Source organism: Cyprinus carpio, chromosome B12 (genome assembly GCF_018340385.1).
Source record: "Cyprinus carpio isolate SPL01 chromosome B12, ASM1834038v1, whole genome shotgun sequence".
Classification (NCBI taxonomy): domain Eukaryota; kingdom Metazoa; phylum Chordata; class Actinopteri; order Cypriniformes; family Cyprinidae; genus Cyprinus; species Cyprinus carpio.
Genome location: NC_056608.1, coordinates 1567927 through 1584053, shown reverse-complemented (window position 1 = coordinate 1584053; position 16127 = coordinate 1567927). Strand labels below are relative to the sequence as shown.

General features: G+C 35.7%; 1 protein-coding gene across 1 annotated transcript; it reads left to right on the top strand.

Annotated features, from left to right (window-relative positions):
- Positions 1 to 53: 53 nt before the first annotated feature.
- Positions 54 to 15562, top strand: polr3e (polymerase (RNA) III (DNA directed) polypeptide E). Its single transcript, XM_042734919.1, has 21 exons — positions 54 to 337; positions 1777 to 1857; positions 1953 to 2003; positions 2637 to 2714; positions 2795 to 2910; positions 2989 to 3071; positions 3159 to 3266; positions 4442 to 4491; positions 4604 to 4723; positions 6031 to 6116; positions 6206 to 6250; positions 6336 to 6427; positions 7581 to 7701; positions 7791 to 7872; positions 8401 to 8460; positions 9079 to 9236; positions 9472 to 9533; positions 10031 to 10509; positions 12816 to 12893; positions 12976 to 13101; positions 14240 to 15562. Exons 2-21 carry the CDS (start codon positions 1819 to 1821, stop codon positions 14294 to 14296), a joined length of 2091 nt encoding a protein of 696 aa, XP_042590853.1. The 5' UTR covers positions 54 to 337; positions 1777 to 1818; the 3' UTR covers positions 14297 to 15562.
- Positions 15563 to 16127: the final 565 nt, after the last annotated feature.

The following is a 16127-nucleotide window of genomic DNA, read 5'->3' as shown; positions in this document are numbered from 1 at the left end:
CTCCCTACATAGACGGTGCTCTCGCGCGCTCCCTAGTGTCACCGCGCTGGTTTTGTGACGCGGCCGCGGTGCATGCTGGGATATGGCGAGCACGCACAGCTCCTCCCCACGTGTTTGAGTGACTGCGATCAGCAGCAACATGGCAGCAGCGTCTTCTCTCATCGACACGATCCACACACACACAGAGATCCTCACAAAGTCCAGCTGAAGAACTCCAGCACAACTCGACTACCGCCGGGTTCGGAGCGGGGACGCGCACGTCTGCTGACGCACATCTCAGATCGCAACCTCAGCGTCAGGCTTCTGTTGATTATTTCAGTGGATCCGCGAGGCCTCGGTAAGTGTGTGTCAGACGTGTTCAGAACAAGCAGGCAGCCACAGTGTCGTATTAAAAGTTACATACATATAAAAACATGTATATAAACATACACAGACCGCGAATGGTATGAATTAGCGGCGTTGTGCACGCGGTGTGTCGTTATGTTTATCTGTGGAGGGATGCTAGCTCATCTTAGCATGTGGCTCGGTGCACATTCCCTTCATCTCTACTTTATTTATCTGTACTTAACTGTCTTACTGTTATATTTAATGTGTGATCGTATGTGTTATAAAACTGCTGGCTGTCAGTATCGTGTTGCACGCCTTGCTTCATTCTCTAAACCAGAGTTGTCTGCTAATTATCACGACAAACAGTGATTGATTATCGGTTACAGATGATTAGATTACACAAACGTGTGTATGGTAACTTGCATGTGTTACTGAAGCCCCTTTTCTACACAATGACAATGCTTTAGTAATTAACCCTTTAACTGTCACCCCCCATTTTTTAAAATAGGCATTAAAGTGCGCTATCCAAACTTAAATTGTTGTAATTTATGAACACTTTGGAATATAAACCTAAAGGTTGGTCTCTTTTTAAAGAAGAAAATTAGCAGATTTTGGCAAAAGTGGAATTTAAAAAAAAAAAAATAAGTATCAAAAAGTTATAGAAGTTTAAATGTACTGTAAATAAAATGTGCTATATTAATTATATTTTATTTATTATAAATATTTTACATAACAGGTTTTACTCTAAAACTGGTATAAAATTAAAGCCTTGTGTCTAAATAAGTTATGTTCCAAATTTGAAGTTGATATGAAAAAAATTGAGGTTCCTATGAGATTTTATTTAGGGTGTCATACCACGAACAGCCACCGGGAGCCAGCAAAACTACTTTGAATTTTGTTTAATGAATTTTTCTCTAGATTTCTCTGTCAATTTCACTTCAATACTCAAAATAACCACCAAATATGGAATCCTGAGACCCAGACCTTTCCAATGATATGTTTGTTTGCCAAGATTATAAAAAGTTTTGATTCTAAAAGACCGTAATGCATTTTTGTAATATGACACTTGACTCCGCCCACTAAGAGGGAGGAGACCGCCAAAAGATTTTAAAGTACCATTTCCATAGTAACGCAATGTCCGATTTCAAAATGGTTTTCACAGGATGAATCTTAGGGCTTCTAAGCTTTCAAATGATATATCATTTATGATAATTACTTAAAGATTTTATAGAGAAAAAGGACAAAAAAAAAAAAAAAAGAGTGCCAAGCGTCCCACAGGTGGGACGGTGACAGTTAAGGGGTTAATAATTATAGCACAAACAGCCAAAACTGTGATTTATGAAGTAAGAAGTCTTTATTATAACACTTAAAATACAATGTTTGTGTGTGTGTGTATATATATATACATATAATATAAATGTACACACAGACTTATATGTATGTTTGTAGGTTTGAAGTCCACTGGCAGTGGTTCCTCCTCCGGTCTTCATCATGGCCAGCGGAGATGATGATGATCCAATTATACAAGAGGTAGACGTGAACACATCTTCTCCAGGAGGATCAGACTGCAGAGTTATTGTTGTTTTCAGCATCTGTATCACTCGTACTGCTCTCTCTCTTGTTAGATTGACGTGTATCTGGCCAGAAGTCTCGTGGAGAAGCTGTATTTGTTCCAGGTGAGAATGACACACACTGTATTTCGTACAGAGGAAGGTTATAGCTGGTGGTTATCTGATATCAGAGCTGTTAAGATTTATGTATTGGAGCTTAATGATAGCCAATGATAAATTTGGGGTCGGTAATTTTAAAGTAGTCTTTTTTGCTCTCCAACTCTGCATTTATTTGATCAGAAAATACAGTAAAATCAGTAATATTGTGAAATATTATTACAATTTAAAATAACTGTTTTCTATGTGAATATCTGTTAAACTGTAATTTATTTCTGTGATGCGCAGCTGAATTTTTTTAGCATCATTACTCCAGTCTTCAGTGATTTCTGAAGATCATGTGACATTCTAATATGATGATTTGCAGCTCAAAAAACATTTTCTGATTATTATCAATGTTGAAAACAGTTGTGCTGCACAATATTTTTGTGTAAACAGTGATGCATTTTATTTATACAGTGATGCATTTTTAGTAGTAAAAGCTTTACTGCCACAAAATCACACTGATCTTAATCTGTATTGTTTTTCTCATCAAGAATTTGCTCATCTGTAGGCAAGGCTGTAATACTAAGGTCACGGCAGATAATATCACTAGCTGGATAACTTATATAGTCACTGTTGAAAAAACCTTTTCCTCTCCAGTATCCAGTGCGTCCTGCTTCTATGAGCTATGATAATGTGACTCATTTGGCGGCCAGGATTAAACCCAAGCAGCAGAAGGTAAGCTGGTGTCCACCGCTGGCTTCTGAAGCATCTCCTGTTAAACACACAGAGCTCACGTTCTTCCTCCCTGCGTCCAGGTTGAGCTGGAGGTGGCCATGGACACCATGAGTCCGAACTACTGCCGCAGCAAAGGCGAGCAGATCGCGCTCAATGTGGACGGCACGTCCTCAGAGGACCCCAGCGTCTACTCGACGTGAGGAGCACAAGCCTTTCTGATCTTTACAGCAAAGCTCTGCCGTTCGTAGTTTGAATCTTCTCCTTCTGCTTACAGGAAGATGATGGACAAGCAGGCGTTCTCCTCGATCCAGGCGACCACGAACACGTCCCGCTACGCTGCGGCTGTGTTTCACAAAGGTTTGTTTTTGCAGCGGGGCGTTCCCGTGGAGGATGAGCAGTTAGCATGCATGCTGTGACGATCTGTTCTTGATGTTTTGGTTGCAGGAGAGCTTCATCTCACTCCACTGCAGGGAATCCTTCAGATGAGACCCAGCTTCACCTACCTTGATAAAGCTGATACTAAACATAGAGAGAGAGAGGCGGCCAATGAAGGTGCGGGGTGTTTTTCGGGTCACTTCTGGTGTGTCCGGTCTAGATTTGATCTTAGAGGGCAAATGAAGATTATCTATGAAACACTTTTTTTTTTTAAATCAGAAAAATTATCACCATTGAAAGAAACACGAACATTGCATGAAATCAACTTAAATGCAAATTTATTATTTCGTCTAGTTTCCAAGGCAACATCTCTCATTTTGATTTAGTTTAACTTCATGTACGAAAATAACTAAAACTGAATTAAAATTAATAAACACTATATAGATGTATATTTAAAAAAAGGAAAGACACAACAAAGTTACTAAAACAAACTTAATAAAAAAAATAAAAACTGGTTCATAAATATTATCGCATGGCAGTGGTACTACAATAACACGGTTTAAAATATATTTTATTTGTCACACATAACCATACATATGATTTCAACTCTAAATAAAAAAATAATATAATTTAACAGAATAGTAATTTAATAAAATTTAACAGAGAAGTACACAAGTCAGAATAGAAAATTATTTTAAAAACCAGAAATAGTTTTAAAACAATGCAGGGAAGAAAAAAAAATATATAGAAACATTTGGTAGATATATAGATACAATATATCAACGCATATACGTATGCCAGCAACCCGCCAAAATAAAAGCTTGCTGATTTTAGGTTTGAAAATGTTAAATTCATATTAAAATAATAAATAATATGTTTTGTTTGTGTATTTTAAAACAATTGTATTTTTATTCAAAAATACAAACAAAAGTATTAAAAAACAAACAAACTGAAAGTGCAATAATACTATTGTTACTATTATTGATTTTTATTTTTATAGTTGAAAATGTTGAAAATTCATACAAAAATTAAAAAAGCAAAAAAAAAAAGATTTAAATAAATAAAAATATAATAATTAGTATTGTATTGTTTAAGTGTATTTTTAAAACAATTGTATTTTATTCAAAAATACAAACAAAAGTATTTTTTTAAAAAAAGTGCAATAACACTATTGTTACTATTATTGATTATTTTATTTTTATAGTTATATTTAACGGGTCAAACTATGTGCAGTGTGAGCACAAACCGGATCTAAAGGTGCTCTCATGAAAACCAGACCGGAAAACTGAATAATTGAATCTGGTGGGATTCTCACATTATTAAGATGAACTAATGAGTGTGTCCGTCTGCAGCTGGAGACTCTTCTCAGGATGAGGCAGAAGATGATGTTAAACAAGTCACTGTAAGACTTCATGCAGTTTTCTTTTTTGGAAAGTACAGAACAAAGTGCTGAGTCATGATCTGTGTTTGAGCCCGTGCTCATTGTTCTTGTTGTTTACTCGCCCTTTAACCAGGTGAGGTTTTCCCGGCCCGAGTCAGAACAGGCCCGTCAGCGCCGCATCCAGTCCTACGAGTTCCTGCAGAAGAAACAGGCTGAAGAGCCCTGGGTTCACCTGCATTACCACGGTGTAAAGGTGTGTGTGATCATGTGACCCACCGCAGCACTTGACTGACGCGTCCAAACACAATGTAAATCACATCAAACAAAAGCATTACATTTGCATCGTTTTTACTGCTCAGAAATCACTTTGACTTTGCTCCTGAAATCATAGTAAAAGTGCCGTCTCAGTGTTTGAAAGTGAAGAACTTCAGACATATACATTTTAACATTAGAACTTGTAGTGTAAAATACAAAAAAAGATTATATTATGAAATATTTTTATTATTTTACAGTGTAGTTGTAATTTATAACAGTAACAATAGCTTTATTGTTATAATATTTCTTATTATTAATAATGATGATGCTAAAAAATTGTGTTTTTTTTTTTTTTTTTAAAGCTTTGTAATTGCATGTTATGTGAGCATTAACTGGCAAATTATTGAAACATTAGCATTAAATCTCTGGGACTTCATGTAATGTTTGGTTTTCAATATGTGATAATGTTATCAAAGATTTGATTTTATTAAAGTACAATACAATTACAGTGAATGATGATAATAATAGCATTATTATTAATAATAAATTTAAAAAAATACTGCTAATGTTTGAAACAAAAAGTGAAATGTTTATATCACAGTTCAAATCACAATATTGTATAATAATCGCAATGCTGTGTAATTTTTGTTCAAGATGTTCAGCTTTTATAAAAATAATTCAAATAAATCACCAAAAGAGATTAAATATTTAACTGTAAACATTAAGCGACATCAGAGAACTGCAAACTTGAATATGTTAAATGTTTAATTATTGAAATATTAACCTGAAATGTGACCCTGGAGCACAAAAGCAGTCTTAAGTCTCTGGGGTATATTTGTAGCAATAGCCAAAAAAACATTGTATGGATCAAAATGATATTTTTTTTCTTTTATACCAAAAATCATTAGGATATTAAGTATAGATTATGTTCCATTAATATATTTTGTAAATGTCCGACCGTAAATATATCAAAACGTAATTTTTGATTAGTAATATGCATTGCTAAGAACTTCATCTGAACAACTTTAAAGATGATTTTCTCAATATTTAGATTTTTTTGCACCCTCAGATTCCAGATTTTCAAATAGTTGTATCTCTTATACATCATACATCCCTAACAAACCATACATCAATGGAAAGATTATTTATTCAGCTTCCAGATGATGTATAAATCTCAATTTAAAAAATTGTCACTTCAGACTGGTTTTATGTTCCAGTGTCACAAATGTCATCTAATATTTTATCTGAACTCATTCAGTGTATTATATTATTTATTCATTCTCTCTTATTCTGATTCATCGTTAGGACGGACGTTCTGAGCACGAGCGTCAGTATCTTTACTGCCAGGCCATGGACACGGCAGAAAACACAGAACTGGTGAAAACCCCTCGGTTAGTGCCTTCTGTCACTTACTCATGAACACCGGAGGATCAGTTTGTGAAGTGTGTGTTCATCTGAAGTACTTCTGTTCTCTCCTCAGTGAATATCTGTCCATGCTCATGCCTCCGCTGGCTGAAGAAAAAGTGTAAGTAGAAGAACATTCAGTAGGACGCAGTGAGGTGTGTATTTTTCCCATTTTCCTCTTCTTATGCTGTCGTCTCGTCCTCTAGCACCAAGCCCGTGGGTCCCAGTAACGTGCTCTCCATGGCGCAGCTCCGCATGCTGCCTCTGGGAGAACAAGTCAAGACGCTGATGAAGAACGGTGAGCCTGGGTTGTGTCATGGTTTATGCTCTAGTTCAGGCGTCCTCAAATAGAGAGGACCGCAGTCCGGTCTTGGTTCCAACTAGTGTTGTCAAAAGACCCGGTACTTCGGTACCAAGTCGGTACTAAAAAAATGAAAACATTACGGTACCAGGTTTCTTTTAAGTACCGGTGGTACCGAGCGCCCGGTCAACCCAGTTCTTGATGCGCTATCCGACAGGTGCGCTCTCTTCAGAAAAGCACTGAGACGTGACTACATCAAAAGGAGGAATTAAGGAAAAGAGCGCTTATCTGATTACAGCTGTTACTGAGGAAACCCCTCTCGCTCTACAAGCGCCTCCTGCTGGCATATATATGCAGAGAATGAATTTGCATATATATATGCTGCCAAAAATAGAGTGGAAGGCTGTGGAAAACACCGCTTCTGTTATGAATATTATTAAATATTTAAATTTGAATGTCGGATTGAAATGAATGCTGTTATTAGAGAAGTTAATCGTATAATGAATTATAACTACTATAAATATAATGAGCATAAGAATGAAGTTTTTTTATTAACTATTTAATGCTCCTATAACTTTTATTAGGGTTAAAAAAACAAGACATGATGCTATTTACTATTGTTACACACAATAGGCTTTTAAATGAATTATGAATCTAAAATATGCATTTTAGAGTATGAAAAAATGGTTAACATTGTGTCATATCACAATGTTCTGTGTTTTTTTTTTGTTTTTTTTTTAAATAGCTAACTTAAATGTTATTCTTCGCTGAATAACTCTAAAATGTTTTCAAAAGCCCTGTAAAATTAAATATTAAATGAAAGTACAGTCAAATTTTTTAATTAGCATGTTTTTGTGTTTTGCTTTGGTACCGAAATTGGTACCGAGAACTGTGGATTTTCACTGGTATCGGTACCGAATGCTGAAATTTTGTTACCGTGACAACACTAGTTCCAACCAAGCTGTGAGACATAATGGCAACAACTTGCACCAATATTTCTACTGTCAAAATGTGTTTTTGTTATGCTGGTATAAATGTAAATTTAAAAGCATCGTCCGGACCCCCGCTGAAACCAGACCTCTTTAAACATGCATTAAATACCCCTGTCAATTTTTTCTGTCTCTATGTAACCGTTTTCTTTTGCTTGTAGTGAAGGTGATGCCGTTTGCCAATCTGATGGGGCTGCTGGCCTCAGGGACGGACTCCACCGCAGTGCTGCGCTGCATCCAGCAGGTGGCGCTGCTCGTCCAGGGCAACTGGGTCGTGAAGAGGTGAGGATGGCATTTGTTTCGCGTTCATGGGTGATGTGTTAGTAGATGAAGTGCTAAAATTCTGTGTGTGTGTTTTTTGTCTTTGACAGTGACGTGCTGTATCCCAAAAACACCTGCAGCTCCCACAGCGGCGTTCCTGCTGAAGTGCTCTGTCGCGGACGAGACTTTGTGGTGAGTTTCATGCAGTTTGTGTCATGCAATAACACATACCTTTAGCTCTCTATATACACGTTAATGTGTCATCTGCATCTCTAATTAATATTAAAGTCCATGCTGCAATAGAAACAGAACAAGGTTGCTTACAATTAAGCAAAGTTTTATGATAGTGGAATTTACATGATGCAGTTTACACATGGACAGCAAGACATACAAACAAAAGAAAGGAGAAGATTAATTAATAGCAGGAGTACTTACAGTAGCCATAACCCTAAATATAAAAATTAAAAGTAAAAAAAAAAACATTGTAATCTAGTTACATGATTAAATAAGAGCAGTGAATAGCTTGTCATCCAGCAGCGTAAGGGTGAGTTTTTTTTTTGTTTTTTTTTTTTCATCTTTTTCTTCTCTCTTTTGGCTGAAATATGTGAAATATTGTGGTTACGTAGCCTGATATGATTCCTGCGTCCTGGTTTTGATGTTTGGTGATCTGAAAAGTGTTGCTTTCTGATTTCATTAATATGTTTCATATTGCACTTTCAGATGTGGAGATTCACTTCAGAGCGGACCCTGATGAGAAAAGAGGTCACTGCCATCATAAAGGTTTGTGTGCTGAATTAAAGTGAGTGCTGGAGTGTAGCAGAAGATGGCGCTGTAGGGACAAGATGTGATGTTTCACCCTTCATAGTCTGACCATGAAACCTGGTTCATACATTTTATCAAGTAAAAGCTCTTTAAGTGTTAATTGTACAAGCGTCCAGCTTCAGCTGCTGCTTCTGGTGTCAGATCTTGAGTGATTGTGATCAAGTAAAGGTCAGAATAACTGCAGTAATATCTCCAGATGAACTCTTACTGGACTTTACTTGATTCTCCATCAATCATGTTTTAGAGTCTCAAATCTGATCATCAGGATCTTTTGAGGAGCGTTTGTTTCCAGAAGCTTTACTTTCACTGTTCCCCAGCGGAGGAATGATCTTCACAAGCCTCCAGAACATCTCACATCTTCTGAGGAGCCTTTATTTCTTCATCTCTCAATCACTGCATTATATGTTTGGATCATTTCCATCTCATCTTACTAAGACATATTTAGTTTTTGCTTCATATTCTCACTGTCAGAGCCTGATCATACTTCACAAAAACACATGCAATCTTATATATATATATAAAACACACATGTATATGTGTCGTCCTCTGATGTCGTTCTCTGTCCTGTGACTACAGCTTCCTCCAGAGGACGTGAAGGACTTCCTGGAGCAGATGTCTGTCCCTCGATTAAACCGAGGCTGGGAGTTCCTGTTGCCCACAGATCATGATTTTGTCAGAAAGCATCCTGATGTGGCTCAGAGGCAGCACATGCTTTGGCTGGGCATTCAGTCCAAGTATGACATGACTTTCTGTACATTCTGTATTCTATGAAACACAAAACACTTTATCTTGTTAAAAAAAAAAAAAGTGTGCAGCCGCTATCTTACGTTGTATAGGATTACAACAACATTAACATTTGAACTAATTCTTAAATGGGATAAATAACACAGAATATTAAAGATATGTACATAGTTTGGTCTTTACAGGAAGTGAGAATCTGTCTCCCAATGTTTTTCTACTGTATTGCAGGTTGGAAAAAGTGTTTAACTTCTCCAAAGATGACTTTGTGCCGAAAAAGGATGCTCAGATGGGTATGTTCTGATTTTTTATTTGTGTAAAATATATACACACACACACACATACACCAGAATTCTTCATGTTTTTAAAGTCTCTTCTCCTCACCGAGGCTGCATTTATTTGATCAAATTTAAAATGTATGTCTATGTGAATATCTGTTAAAGTGTAATTTATTTCTGTGATGTGCAGCTGTATTTTCAGCATCATTACTCCAGTCTTCAGTGTCACATGATCTTCAGAAATCATTCTAATATCATGATTTGCTGCTCAAGAAACATTTCTGATTATCATCAATGTTGAAAACAATCGTGCTGCACAATATTTTTGTGGAACTCTGTGAAGAATTCTATTTTTCCGGATCCTTTGATGAGTAGAGATATCACAATAACAGCATTTGTTTGAAATCGAAATCTTTTGTAACATTATAAACGTGACTTTTGATCAATTTAATGCATCCTTGCCGAACTAAACCAGCTGAACCCAGACTTATAAACAGTGTTGTTTTCTGCAGAGCCCGTGCACATCAGCGGAGACCAGCGTGTGAAATCAGCGAGGGAGAACGCTAGAGAAAACCAGTCCGTCATGCAGCGGGAGCTGGACGCTCGGAGACTGAAGGCGTCCAGGAACACGGGCTCGTCCGGTGAATCTGCGGCCCCGGTGCAGGTCAAGCAGGAGCCCGTGAGTGACTCTGAAGAGCCCATGGACACGTCCGGTCCGCTCACAAACGGCTCGATCAACGGTTACCCCAACTCTACCTCTCCAGCCTCGGACCCTCATAACGGACACGCTCACGCCTTCACCCCGGAGCTCCAGGACTTTGTGCGGAGCACCTTCCGGAAGCACTATGTTTTGTGCCTGAGTGAAGTGAAGAGGCTGTTTAACCTGCATCTGGCCAGTTTACCCACGGGGCACTCGGTGTACGGTCACGTGACGGACCGCATGCTGCAGGACACCATCCTCCAGAGCCAGTGCAAGCAGATCCTGGTGCCTGTGAGTACTGGCCCTTTTCATAGTGCTTTGTTAAAAAACTAATTTAAATATGCATTTGGAAACAAGTATAGATGCACTGATATTAATATTAATTATAACCCCAATATAGATCGATTCAATAATAAAAAATATGCACTATGGTTTGTCAATATTTACATTTATTAATTTTAGCAGATGAAAAACTAAGCTACATCATTAACATCACAGTGATTTTAATTTTTTTACCATTATTTTTTTACATAAATAAATTGGTGACATCTTAGTTTAGGAACCAATTATTAACTCTCTCCCCGCCATTGACGAGATATCTCATCAATTAAGAGACAGCGCTTTGGCCAAAGACGAGGTTTAATGGCAATCCGTGTATTTTGCTTGAAAATGCACTAGTTTGATAAAAATGCATTTTTCTAAATTTTTTTTGCCCAAAATGTATTTCTGATGAAACCTTTCTGCATTCAAGTGATGTTAAAACACGAACACATGAAGAGAGAATTAAAAAAAAAAAATATATATATATAGTGTGATATATATATATATATATATATATATACACACGCACACGCACACACACACACACACACACACAGTACAGGTCAAAAGTTTGGAAACATTTTTGAAAGAAGTTTCTTCTGCTCATCAAGCCTGCATTTATTTGATCAAAAATACAAAAAAAAATGTAATATTGTGATATATTATTACAATTTAAAATAGTTGTTTTTCAAACTTATTATACTTTAAATTATCATTTATTTCTGTGATGCAAAGCTGAATTTTTAGGATCATTATCACATGATCCTTTAGAAATCATTCTAATATGATGATTCATTATCAAAGTTGGAAACAGTTCTGCTGCTTAATATTTTTTCAGAACATGTGATACTTTTTTAGGATACTTTGATGAATAAAAAGTAAAAAAAAAAAAAAAAGAAGCTATGTTTTTAAAATATAAATATTTTGTAATAACAATATACACTACTGGTCAGTAATTTGGGGTCAGTATTTTTTTTTTCTATTTTTTTTTTAAATAAAATCAATACTTTTATTCAGCAAGGATGTGTTAAATTGATAAAAAGTGATAGTAAAGAAAATATATTATTAGAATATATATTATTATAATTTTTTTTTTATTTTGAATAAATGCAGTTCTTTTTAACCTTTTATTCATCAAATATATTAGACAGCAGAACTGTTTCCAACACTCATAATAAATCAGAATATTAGAATGATTTCTAAATGATCATGTGATAGACTGGATGTTACATGTGACACTGAAGGCTGGAGTAATGATGCTGAAAATTCAGCTTTGCATCACAGGAATAAATTATTTTTTTAAAGCATATTCAAATAGAAAACTATTATTTTAAGTTGTAATAATATTTCACAATATTACTGTTTTTCTGTATTTTTGATCAAATAAATGCAGGCTTGATGAGCAGAAGAGACTTCTTTCAAAAACATTAAAAATAGTGATGTTTCCAAACTTTTGACCTGTACTGTATATATACCGGTATATATATTATTATTAATTAATTAATTTTTTTTTTCTATATTTTATAAAGCAGAGGCTCAGTTCTTTATGTTGAGATATCTGCTCATATATTCATAGCAGAAAATATTCTGAGGTGAAAATCATCAAAATTGTGGAGAGAGTAGCACACACACGTCATGTGGCCAAAAGATTTTTTTGCATTTATAATTTCATTTTTTCAGATGTCGTGCAACATCAGACATATACAATAAAAAAAAATATATTTATTCCTTATTCCACCATCGACGATACGGTCAGTGATGTGAGCACCTCTATGAAGAGGTGAACTGTTTTCTGTTAGTTTATGGCTTTAACTGATTAAAGTCTATGTCTGTCCTGCTCATTAACTTAATGTGTTTGATTTTAAGATCAGGTCTGGTCCTTTGTTCTTAAAGTTAATAGGATTAAGGGTGTGTGTGTGTGTGTGTGTAGCTGGTAAACAGCACTTATGTAACTACTACTAATGGAGTTAAAGCTCTTTACAAATGAGTCCAGACTCTGAATGATGTGTTCCTGTCTCTTTGATTCGTTTGTCCTGATGTCAACTTACAAATATAGTTAGAATGCATTTCTTTAGTGTCTTAGTTGCATTGTAACCGTGTCTCCAAATTGTCCGAACTGTGAGCTGAATTCACTTCCTCAAGAAATCGTTTACCATAACACTTAGAATAAATGGCCACATGAAAAAGGATTAAAACCATGCACAGTGTTCCTCAAACCTTAAATATGCCGCGGCGTCCTCGTGTCGTCCAGGTCTGATGTGTGATGGTGTGTGTAGTTTCCTCCGCAGAGCAGCGCTGCGGCAGACGAGCAGAAGGTCTTTGGGCTGTGGGAGAGCGGGGAGACCTTCGACAAGGTGATTCTGAGAGCTGATTCTCAGTGTTGTGCATGTTAATTGTGATTCTGAGTATGTGAGAATGCTGTTGTTTACTCCGTAGCACCGGCAGGTTCTGTTCGAGATCTTCATGAAGAACTATCGCGTCAGAAGAAACGTGATCCAGACGCGCCTCACGCAGGAGCTCGGTGACGCCGTCACCAAAACAGATGTGGACCGGCTGCTCAAGGTGACGTTACTATATTTCATTCAGAGAGTTGTCATGCTAGAATTTTTTTTTAACTGTAAATACTTAGTTTATTTAGTTGTTGTTGTTATTTTAAAAACTGGCGTATAACCTATTAGTATTTCATCATTTTTCCAAAACATTTTACAAGTCTTAGACAAACAAATAAAAAGTCAGAAAAAAAGTAAATAAATAACAAATTACAAAAAATAAATCAGCTAAAAAAATAAACTGTCAATAGCGATTTTTTTCTCTTTTTTTTTTTTTTTTTTATAAAAACAATGGCATGTCAAATAATTATTATTATATTTATTTATTTATTTTTAAACAATTACATGTCAACCTTTTTTTTTTTTTTTTTTTTTTTTTTTTTTTTAAGTAAATATTGCTTTACACTTAAAACTTTTTGGAAAAACAAACAAAAAGTCAGAAAAAGTACTTTTTCCAATATATTGTTAGACAAAGACAATCAAAAAATAAAACGAATAAATAAATTGCAAGTAAAAATAAATCACCTTTTGTGTAATTTTATTTTTGTTGTTTTTACCAAAAAAACTTTTTGCACCCATACAACAACAAATAGAAAGATTAAAATATTTGAATTGTGACGCAACATGTCAATTTAGCAAAGTTTTATTTTCAAAATGCATTTTTTAGCCTTCGATTTATTTTTCTTTTAACTAAACATAAAACTAAAGTAAATCCATTGCAAGCAATAAATCAAAAAAAGTAATACAACAAAATTAAACATTCAGAAGTTGAAGGAGAGAAACATAATAATAAAATGGATTTCATTTATTCTTATTTTTACATAAATTAAGTAAACACATACATATTAATGCATATTTTTATGCTACACTAAACAGCCTGCGTAATTGAATGCACTTTTGTCTCAAACTCCTAATTTGCTTCTTATCAGTAGTTAGTAAGGTAGTTGTTAAGGTTAGAATAGGGATGTAGAATATGTGCTTTATAAGCACTAATAATCAGCCAGTTTGTTAATAATAGGCATGATAATAATCAACTAGTCCCTGTATTAAAGTGTTAGCATGTACTCTGTATGTGCCGGTCAGTGTTAACCCTGAGTAAAGTGTGCATCTGAATGAAGACTCCGCTGACAGCGGTGTTGTGTTTGCTTCAGGAGTGCTGCATGAGTTTAGGAGGCATGTGGTATCTGAAGGGAACCGTTCCCTCCTGACAGGAGAGCCGGAGCGCCGCACATCCCGTCAACCACACGTCTCCCGAGTGAACGCGGAGCCAACACACCAACCAATCACTGCCCTCGGCTGACACCACCGGCCCGGGGACACGCCCACTCCGGAGCATCCGCTTACGTTAACCCTTCCGTCTGGTCACATGAGCGTCTCACGAAAAGGGCTGAAGATTCATCCGATCCTGCGTTTGTTGAAAATTGAAGTTGAAGGAAAGGAGTCAGTTATGATGGTTTTCTTTTGCTTTCTTTTTTTATGACCTAATATGAAAGTGGGTATTGCTAATAAAAATGACAGGAGATCATGATTCATCTCATTTTCTCCTGCTTGTGGCCTTTGGGAGCTTGTCGGCAGATTTTGGCCTTGTTTCTTACCTTTAGCTGACTGAAAAAAGATGTTTGGTTCAAAATCGTTTTCTTGATTTTATTGCATAATGAGGATTATTATTATTTTTTTGTTTTTGGTATTTTGCCCCATGTTTAAGAATGACCCAAAGAAAACAGGCTGCAGGATTCGGACACGTTTGAAGAGCACTAGATTATAATAAATCCCCTGAAATGTTAATTTCTCAGCTCTCTCTGGGTCAGATGAAGGCTGTGGAGCTCCCGTTGAAATGTTTACAGCTCCGACAACCAAAAATAAAAAGGACAAAATGTAACGTTGGTTGATTCTGGAGCAGTTTAGATCAGTTCTAACAGACAAACCTTGTAAATCTAATATATGAATCAACGCTCATGAATATTTATTGGACCTGAAGGGAGACTGACATCGGCTCTGAATGACATTTGCAGTCTTGTCAATTTTATTTCAGACCGTTTATGGCATTCTGCTTAAATGCTGATGCAATTTAAAAATGAATGAATATAAAATGCATAATGGTTACACTTATTTTATTTTTTTCCTCCCCTCTCTCATCATGCAAGTGATCTGGGATTTTTGCTCAAGTTGCTAAACTGTGTTTGGGTGTGAAAGAAAGTGCCTCTTAGTTATTCAGGGGAAATATTCTATCAGTATGATTTGCAATCTTACAGTTATGACTGAAATCACCTTCACATGTCCGTGTCTCTTCCACGCCTGCGTATAAAGCGCTCACTGTCCGTCTGTTTATTAAGCATTCCACATATTCATATTCTGGATCATCGTTGCCAAGTATGTACAGTCACACACTCAAACAGCAGAGAACCCCAAATCTGACCTTTTTTATTTGTATGTAATTCTGAATAAACGTTGCAACTGACAACTCCTCTTCAAAAGTTTGTTTTATTTTATCCTACAAAAGACTATTTACATTTAGTAGTGTTATTGATTTAACTGCAGTGACATTATCAGATGAGAACAATAAACTGAGCTGAAAAATGAAACTGCTTTACAGCTGAAACTGATTTCATAATTCTAAATTATTAACACTTGTTTGTATTTTTTCACTGTCCTGTTTTTTTTAAGCTGCTTTGAAGCAATCTGACACTTTATTTTAAGGTGTCCTTGTTACAGTGTATTTATATAATTAAATGCTAAATATTTAGCTTATTCGTTTTTATTCATTCGTTCTTTCTATATGGTTTGGTTTAGATTTAGTTGCATGCAATAATGCAATATCTACAGTTATTACTGTAATAAAAGTGTAACCAGGACACTATAATACAGCGTTATCAGCATTTACTTTTATCTGAATTTATTTTATAAAATACAGAGCAAGGCTTATACAAACCCAACACTTTGATAGTTGATAAACACTCAGTTAACTGCAGAAAATCTACTAGAATGTGAAAATGTCAGTATCAGTAGAACAAGGGCTATACTTTTTGTTTTTGAGGTTAA